The sequence below is a fragment of the Glycine max genome, chromosome 7, assembly GCF_000004515.6.
Source record: "Glycine max cultivar Williams 82 chromosome 7, Glycine_max_v4.0, whole genome shotgun sequence".
In the NCBI taxonomy this organism is placed as follows: domain Eukaryota; kingdom Viridiplantae; phylum Streptophyta; class Magnoliopsida; order Fabales; family Fabaceae; genus Glycine; species Glycine max.
Window position 1 is genome coordinate 37,037,156 of NC_038243.2, and position 9,844 is coordinate 37,046,999.

Here is a 9,844-nt window from a genome sequence, read left to right on the forward strand (position 1 = left end):
AAATGACATGATCTCTTGTTGTTTTGATGATGATTTAGGTCTTGAAAGACCATGGTAAAGGTCGAATGTTATGTTTCTTTAATCTTTGTTTTTTATTTTTTTTCTTTAGGCGATTCTTGACATAATGTTTGCATTGCCAGATTAGTGACTTGTCATGTCATTAAGGAGTCTAATGAGACAATCACACTATTTTTTTTTGGATAAACTATATTTTTAATTTCTCACTTGTTAAAAATAATTATCAATGTCAAACTAGTTAATGAGGGATTGAAAACACTTTACTAAAAATTATACATGATTGTTTCATCCAATTTTTTGAAGACATGATAAGTTACTAGGTTGCCAACATATCTGTTACCTTATCAATTAATATTGTTAATAGATAAGAGAGACTAAAAATATTAGCAAGAGAAAAAAGTATTAGGGGTATTACTATTGACACCCCTAAATATAATATATTTGGTTTTTGGGGTGAATACTATTGACACCACCAAATTGCTTTTAAATCCCTCTACTTTTAAAATTTGTTTTTCTATGAAAGTACTCTTTATGTTTGACATCCTTATAATACAATAGATGGTTGTTTTCATTGAATATTTTGACAAATTCATGTTTTTGTTGTGTATTTCCATAAGATTTATCGAGATACAAAACAAAAATGTATTTTTGTTATATATGTCAGTAAGATTTTTTGTTGAGCATATCTTAGGGAGACTTTGTTAAGCATGATTTGACAAAAACAAGATAATTACTTCCTACACCCCATTGTTTGCTATTTGTACCACTTATTTTCAAATATTTCAAGATTAACCTCCATGGAACCTTTGTACTACCACCACCATTGCTTCCTTTTCCTCCGTTGTCACCACAATTGCTCCCTTTTCCTCTGTTTGAAAGCCTCCGACAGTATAGTTTCCCTCCATGGGTCATCGTCCATTTATTTGCATCGAAGAGGCAAGTTGCATGGTTTTTTATTTTCATATTTCGTTATCATTATGAATTAGAGAATCTAGAATAGACAAAAAATTTAGCACTTTCAGATTATGTATGCATTATTTTGGAATTGGGAATTCATATTTACGTGTATGACAATCCGAAATCATGTATGCATAATTCTAGAAATATCCATACATAAGCATAAAATTTGGATGCCTTCACGCGTCATTGCTCCATCAGGCTTTCGCCCCATTCCAAATTTATGTATGAATAAATCCAAAATTGACAATTCAGAAGTGCTAATTTTTTGTCTATTCCAGATCTCCGATGCGGAATGATAACTAGACCCGGAAAAAGAACGAAAGAAGAAAAGGGTATTTTTGTCTATTCAAGTTTTCAATGGGGGTGCACAGGAAGCAAAAGTGGACATATAAGCCCAAAGTGTAAACCCTATCCTTTTTTGTCGTTACCGAGTTTACGGTATATTATAGTTTCCAAACGCACGCAGCGAGTTAGGCGCGGCGGGATCAGCACAAGATTGCAAAATGAAGGTGTTGTCTCTAAACCCTAATTGCTTCCCTGTTTGGATTTTTGTGTGTTTATCGCTGAAACATATTCGATTTTTCTACAGTTCAACATTGCAAATCCCACCACTGGGTGCCAGAAGAAGCTGGAAATCGATGACGACCTGAAGCTGTAATCATTTCACTCTCTCTTCAATTTTCATTTGTATCACTCTTCTGATCGCGTGTCTTGTGTTGTGCTTAGAAGAAAAATCGTTACTTTAAAGCGGGGATGCTCAGAAACGAAGATTTACTTCAATGTTGTTTTGTGCTCTGTGTTTGGGACTCCTATTGATTACGATTTCGAATTTGCAAAAGGGATTTTGAGTTTAATTGTTGCTTTCTTATGGTTGGCTTTTTTTCCTATTAAAATTTGTTAGCTTTATGTAGTGCAAGCATGTTATCTGCTTCTCCATAGATTTGAGGAAATGCATGCATAATGAACATTTTGTCTTTGTTGACTTGATATTCGTGGGAATTTGAATTTCACTATTACTCTGTGTAGTTACTATGGGAAGTTTGTTTCTTTGTTAGTTTCTTATGGGGGATTTTTAAGTGACTTGTTAGTCTGTTATGGTTTTTTTATCGGTAAATGCTAGTTGTTAGTATTGTTAGTTTTTTTAGCGGGGAAATTTGAACCCGCGATCTCTCCCCCCTTCCCTTCTCCCTTCACCACTGGACCAACCTCTGTTATTGTATTCTTATGCTATATATTGCAGTCGAGCATTTTGGGACAAGAGGATCTCCCAGGAGGTTCTTGGTGATGCTCTGGGTGAGGTATGCTCGTTAGCTGGAAATCTTATTATATCTGTGTCTGTTCCTATTTTTTGTGGAGCATTAAGAAATGATCTATTAACCTCTATAACTTTGCCACTGAAGGAGTTTAAAGGATATGTTTTCAAAATCACCGGTGGGTGTGACAAACAAGGATTCCCTATGAAGCAGGGAGTGCTGACCCCTGGTCGTGTTCGACTTTTGCTCCATAGAGGTAGGAATGTTCTACTGCTTCAATCTATTGTTGTTTTGGTTTATAATTGATTGATGTTGGCAGCATTGATCCAACTGCCATGTTCTGCATTTGGCTGCGGCCTTGATAATTTTAGAATGGATTCCTCTCTCTGTACCTGCTTCTTTCTTTACTTCCTATTTTGTGTCGTTGTTGTTGGAGAATGCCTATGTCTTTATGCAATGATTTTTAGCTTTAACTAGAAACCTTTTCATTGCAGGATTCTCAGCCATGTTTATTTGCAGACTTGTTAATGTTTTTTGCATTTGAGCAGGAACTCCTTGTTTCCGTGGATATGGAAGGCGCAATGGAGAGCGTAGAAGGAAGTCTGTTCGTGGTTGCATTGTCAGTCCAGATCTCTCTGTTTTGAACCTGGTAATTGTGAAGAAGGGTGAGAGTGATTTGCCAGGTCTCACTGATGTTGAGAAGCCAAGGATGAGGGGTCCTAAGAGAGCATCCAAAATCCGTAAGCTGTTCAACCTGTCCAAGGAGGACGACGTGAGAAAGTATGTTAACACATACCGTCGAACCTTTACAACAAAAGCTGGTAAGTTTCCTGAGGTCCACAAATTCTCTATCTGTGTATGTATGCTGGGCAGATAGGGAAAATATATTTGCTTATGAAAAACAATGTTGGAAGTAACTCACTCCTATAATCCTATTGTGTATCGAGTATCAACTACCTAGTTCCAAGTTTGAATTTATTCATCTGTTTGATGGATATTCTTATCACATAGTTGTATTTTCTATTGTGGAATTGTAATTTTATTTTTAATTTTTCAGTGAAAGCAAAACTTGACTTTTACTCATAGTGTTGCTTTATCTCAGTCCTTGGAAAGTTGTCAATGTAACATTTTCTATTTAGAAACAATCTCCTTGTTCAGTTCCAAATATGAAACCAAGTAATGCATGCTTATGTTATGGTCTGATAGGGGATCTATTTAAATATAAAAAATGTTTTACACTTTTACTCAACATTTATGGACTCTTCATGGACATCCAATTAAATTGGCCATGATTTGAGATGAATTATAGTCTGAGTAATGAATACTTGTTTGCAGGGAAAAAAGTGAGCAAAGCTCCAAAGATTCAACGACTAGTCACTCCTTTGACACTCCAAAGGAAACGAGCAAGGATTGCCGACAAGAAGAAGAGAATTGCTAAGGCAAAATCAGAAGCAGCAGAGTATCAAAAACTCCTCGCTTCCAGATTGAAGGAGCAGAGAGATCGCCGGAGTGAGAGCTTGGCGAAGCGGAGATCCAAACTCTCCAGTGCTGCCAAACCAACTGTTACAGCATAGGTTGCTTCCTGGTAGAGATATGGTGAAGTTTAAACTTCACCGTAGTTTTTGGTAGTCTTGTTTGAGGGCGATTATGATAAACATTTATGGTTTTTTACTTTAAATACATTTGAGTTCATTTAAGTATTTTGCAATGATTTTTAGAGTTCAATCGAATTGATGTGTTGTTGGTTTCTATAAAGATGCATCATCCTTTTCATTTTACCCCGCCGTGATTAACATGAACAAAATCTCTTTTGTAAGCTTGTAGGGCGCAATGTACAGGTTTTTTCACTTGGCAAAATTGCCCAAATCGAAAGGTAGTCGCAGATTCTAAATATGACCTCAATTTTTATTTTTTTTACTGAAATCAAATTAAATCTTGTATACAGTAAAAAAAATTGTAGTTTTATGTTTAGGACTGGTTCTAACATGCTGCAGCTTGAAATTGGTGTGCTACTAGGTTTTAATTACTGGCTCGTCAAATGATTTAGACTGAATTAAGTAATTTTAATCATTGCTGAAAATTATAGTTGATGTTTAATTTCATGATTTGGTATGTATGTATATATAAACGAATATGTAATATCAATTTTTTATTTTCTCAATAACCGAGTTGTGTTTCACTTTTGGAGTCGTAGTTATTATTTTTAAAAAAATTAGTGCTAAAAAAATATCTATGGCTATTATTTTTAGTTACCGATTGGTAAGTAAGTTGGTACGTTTCTAAAATCTATAATTTTAGCCCTTATTAAAGATTTTAAAAAAATGTTTTAGAATTTCTTTTATATTTAGAATGTTTTTAATGTTGTAATAAGCTAAAAGTCCTTCCTCTCAAACCTTTGATTTCATCGAATCATATTCCAACTTATTAAAATCTATAACATTAAAAAGTATAAATTTTTTCTCTAATTTCTCTTCTCGCACCTTAAACCAAACAGTCTAACAGAACAAGCTAGAAAATGGTTTGAGGAATTTAAGGAGCATAACCATGCTGAAGAACTAAAGAGTATTCCTAACAACATTGTGTTGTGATAAATGTTATAAGAGGCAAATGCTTTTTTTGTTGGTCACAATATTGATACCAAATTATTTGATACTCAATGGGAACCGTGAACACAAACAAGACAAGTATCTCCTCGCAATATAATTTATTCCATATTCAATAGTCGATCAAAAGGCAAAGGTCCTAATGTTACACAAGTTATATCATATTTGTCTGTTTTTAGGCATGTAAGACTGACTTTTTAAGTACATATATAAGTCATTAACAAGATTGGATGAATTTTTAGAACGGTGTTTATAGTGGACGATTACTAGTAGCTCTCGTAAAGGATGATAATAATTAGATAGTCCACATAACTTTTGCAATAGTGGAAGCTGAGACAAATTATTCTTGTTTGTAGTTTGTAGAGCTACTTATTTAAGACTTAGGTGGGTTTAAGCAAAAGAGATGATAATCTATTTTCGATCGACTGGAGGTAATGCTATTATTTATGCCTTCATAACGACTTAATATTTATGATGATAATAAGTAGTATTTGTTTTTTAAATTTGTAAGGTTTAGTTACACTTTTGACTTCTTCAGGTGCTTATAAGAATGGTAAGCACAAATTGTATATGAAGCATCGATACGGGAAATGGAACAAATAGGATCTTGGTATAGAGATGGAGACTTTATGGTCAGGTTGCCAGACCAAATACACTGAGAAGTAGTATGCGCAAAGGATTTTTTTTTTTGTTTGTTCTTTGGCTTTGTTAAAAGGATGAACTAGCCTGAGAGGATATGATTGAGTTACCACATTTAATATGGACTAGATTCATATTTAGTAATTATATTAAAAGTGACCAGCAAATCAACAGTACGTGAGACCTTCAATAGTGCATTCTCAAGTGTAGTTTGTAACACACTCTATGCTTGGCCAGGGGTAATATACTTGACCAACGACACAAATATTACCCAGTTACACAAAATACCAAATTGAAAGAGGAGTGATGAAGGATGGACCCATCATACCAATGCACCATGATGACAGGAGTAATTGATTTCCCTCTCGGGGGGGTAAAAACCAGACTTATGAAGTTACAAAACATACTAATAATACCAACTCAACTATCAATGTTTCAAGCAAGTAAAGATGCTAGGCAATTTTTGGTTGGTATATATTCATAAAGTTGGGTTTGGTTAAACATGAGAAAATGCCAAGATTTAAAATATATATAACAGACAATTCTAGCACCCAGAAGCACACTTCCTCCTTTTACAGTAAATTTCTCAAAAATGCTGGCATGAGTGTAATGCTTAAACAATTGTGTTACATGGGAGGCAGATCAATTGCTGCAAAATTCTACCTGAAATCACCTGATGAATCATATCTAGATCTAAAGAATTCAAGCTTAGCACATGATAACTCAAGCCATTTTAGGCCCAACTATAAATGTAATAAAGGAAAAGCTATGTCCCTAGCTTACAAATCCAAGACTGTAAGTGACAATCACAACACTGTCAATCACCACAGCAAGGAATTAAGTGCATATAACATTATACAGCTACCATCAAAAGCAACAAGAGCAATCAAATGGGCAGAGAGGGGTATTTCCAGCATCTGCATTACTAATACCTAACTCCTCTTCGGTGTAGATGGTAAGTCCATCCTCTGTTTTCTTTCTTGGTCGAGAAGGCCGGTCTACAAACTTGCCATCATCTGACCCATAGGTTTTCCTCTTCATATTCTTCTTTTTCTTCTTCGTTTTGTCAGTCTTCTTAGTTACTTCATCAGGTTTTCCGGTGTTTACCATTTCAGATTTCTTCCTCTTTTTTCCAGCGAATATTTCATCAATTTCATTAACTGCTTTTTTGGGTGTAGAAGAAGGTCTCTCCTCTTCTGCAACAGTATTCTCTTGTAACTGGCTTGTTGTCTTTTTAGAATTCTTCTTCGTCATTGGAGTGAAAAGAAAGCTGCATATCATGTTACAACCTTTCTGAGTACTGAAATATTCAACAAACACAAAGAAGGAAAGCACTCGCAAAAGAAGATTAGGACCAGCAGGTTCAAGATTTGAAACCAAAATTGCTAGGTCCAGCAATTTCTTATTTCAGATTTAGATTCTCATTTTGGATATTCATAAAGGAGCAAATAATGAATGGATACATTACAATACAAAGAGAAAAATATAGAACCAAAGTTACCTAACCAAAACCAGCAATATCAGATTTTAAAGGTAAGGATGAAAAAAATGAAGAAAGTAAAGAATGAAAATCAACAAGAACTTATCGTTCAAGTTGTGACAAAAATCTAACTCAAGCCAAGCCTATGTTCCAACAAACCCATTACCCCTTAATTTAATTGACCAATCTGAATTTCTGCAGAATTGAAGAGCAAAGCACCCGGTAGCACGGTAGTTAGTATCGTACGATTCACGATACGTATCGCACGATTCGATACGATTCCAGCTGCTACCGATACGAATCGGAGGTTGTTTCGTTTTTGTTCCAGAATCGTGGTTGAATCTCTATATCTGGGATGAATCGTGCTAGAATCTCGATTTCCAGACGAATCGCGCGATTCTTTACCCTGCGCCGACTCGTCGGAGAGCGGAATCGCAGGACACGCCGCGCCGGATCGTGAAGACGAGCGTGCTTCCGCGTCGCTATTTTCTCAGCCGTGGCAGAGCGGAGTGAAGGTAGTTTCAGATTTAGGGTTATCTATAATATATAATATATAAAGGTGTATGGTGTACACATTTATATAATATATTCAGATTTTGGGTTATCTATAATATATAATATATAAAGGGATATGGTGTACACATTTAAATAATATATAAAGGAGATATTTTTGTTTAGTGTATACATTTGGTTTGATATTTTTATCCCTAAATTAATTAGAAAATTATTATTATTATCTTTCCCCTCAGCTGTTTATGTGTAATTGCACACTCTCTTTTATTCATGTTACAAACTGGTCATGTGTAACTGCACTTCTCTGACTTATGGCTCCCTCACTCCCAAACCAATTGCAATTTCTATTCAACCTCTCCTATCTCTCCCTCTTCTTCTGCCAAACCGCAACCATTATTCTTCTCATTGATTTGCTACTTCTCCTTCAAAATCAATGACAACAATCATAGAAAAGGCGAGTGAGTTCTCAATGTCTATGAAACATCAACATCGACACGGACACGACACGGATACGGACACGTGGACACCTGTATTGTCCAAAATATAGAACGTAGTACGGGTGTTGTGTCGGTGTCGGACACTGACACGGACGCGTGTCGGACACCGGACACGGCAAGGGACTGGAGTGTCCGTACTTCGTAGCTCAATGTCGATCCCAAGATCTGTATTCTACATGGCTTTGCCTGCAACTATAGTATGACTCAAGTATGTTCTTTTCTTCACTGCATTTTCATTCTTATTTTTAATCCCTACTTGTGTTTGAATTTTATAAGCAATGTTGGTAAACATCATATATAGTTAAACTCATTTTAGGTTCATGTGTCTATGTTGGAGCACAAGTATGAGGTGAAGTCCCACATCGAGTAGAAGTGAAAAAGTTAAACATTATATAAGTAAGGAGAAGACTCATAAACCTGAGTTTAAGGTTTTGAGTTAAATTGTAATATCAAATTTCTATATGTTGATGAGGAAAGTAGAGGGTGATAGAAATCTCCATGAAATGTGGTTTGGATTTTGCTTATGCATATACTTTAATTTGTTCTTGCTCATGTATGTTAGAAGTGTAAGCCTGCGTATGTATAAATATAAAAAATTTATACATAAAAATTTGCTATCTATATGTGATATTCTCCTTTGTTCCCTGATATATAATATGATCTGTGTGTTTAACTATTCCTAAGAAAACCAACACAACGAATCAATCCTGGGCAGGCAACAAGTTTTTATGAATTAATCATTGGAATAGTGTGCATGACCAATCAACCCATTTGGGAAGTTTAACGAAGGTTATGTTGGCAAAAATGGTATCTAAAAGTAAAGGTAACATTTTTCACAAATGTGAAGTTTCGTAGATTTTTATTTTAGATGGTGATGGATAAGTTATAAGAATTTCACGTACGTAGAAGAAAAAGTTTCATGGAAACGGCCAATGATTAAAATTATTCTTTTATGTATGGTTGTTGTGATTGTGATTTCCCTTAAATATAATTTGTTTATTTATTTATGTGAGTTTTCATTTAGTTTTAAAATCTTTTTCCATTACAATTTCTTTCATTTTATAGCAAAATCTGAAAACTCACATTTGTTAGAACCTAGGGGTTTAGCTTTGAAATTCTTTTGTTTCTCTAATTTAGCATTTTATAATTAGAAATATGAAAATATGTTTTATAAAAAAGAAGCACTTCAACTTCAAAAATCTTAAAATCTGTTTTATTCTTTTCGTATATTTCACTATATAAAATAATATATTAAATTATCATATTACAAAAAATAAAATAGACACAAAGAAAAAAGAAAAATATATCGATATTCATGTATTAAAAAATTAATTATTTGAGTAAAACTAATATAGTTGTCAATGCATAATGAGAGAAATATATAAATATCAAATTTAACATAATAAAAATATAGATATACAGGCATTGTCGTGCTTGTATGTCTACTCTTAATATAATATTTATGTTTTTCATGAAATCTTTTTAATTTAATTACTTTAATAGCACAATTTTAATTCTACGGTTGTTTTTCTACTCTCTGCCGTCTCACTTTTTTTCCCTTTAACATTAATTTAATCCTATAAATAAAACTAATTGTTTTATTTTTCCTGCAACCAATATTTGTTGATTGGTTTTAATAATTATAATCACAATTATGATGAATATATTTACTTATTAATGTTGCAACGGTGCAACAATAATAAAAAAAAAACTCCAAAAAAAAGTGATGATCACAATTGACTTGATAAATATCATATGTTAACTTCGTATTCATAAAATTTTCCTTCTTACGACTTTTCAATTTATTCTTACTATTTATTGTACATGTGTTAGCAAATAATTGCTACTTAATCCAAAAATGATGAGGAAACAAAGACTACT

General features: G+C 33.9%; 2 protein-coding genes across 2 annotated transcripts; one reads left to right on the forward strand and one right to left on the reverse strand.

Annotated features, from left to right (window-relative positions):
- Positions 1-1,398: 1,398 nt before the first annotated feature.
- Positions 1,399-4,045, forward strand: LOC100786559 (40S ribosomal protein S6). The gene is made up of 6 exons (NM_001354773.1): positions 1,399-1,487; positions 1,568-1,632; positions 2,219-2,276; positions 2,379-2,487; positions 2,780-3,052; positions 3,567-4,045. Exons 1-6 carry the CDS (start codon positions 1,482-1,484, stop codon positions 3,803-3,805), a joined length of 750 nt encoding a protein of 249 aa, NP_001341702.1. The 5' UTR covers positions 1,399-1,481; the 3' UTR covers positions 3,806-4,045.
- A 1,973-nt stretch (positions 4,046-6,018) lies between these two features.
- On the reverse strand, positions 6,019-7,539 carry LOC100787641 (uncharacterized protein C6G9.01c). Its single transcript, XM_003529288.5, has 2 exons — positions 7,120-7,539; positions 6,019-6,743 (listed from the first exon to the last, which is right to left on the reverse strand). The coding sequence occupies exon 2, from the start codon at positions 6,725-6,727 to the stop codon at positions 6,341-6,343; it is 387 nt and encodes a 128-aa protein (XP_003529336.1). The 5' UTR covers positions 6,728-6,743; positions 7,120-7,539; the 3' UTR covers positions 6,019-6,340.
- Positions 7,540-9,844: the final 2,305 nt, after the last annotated feature.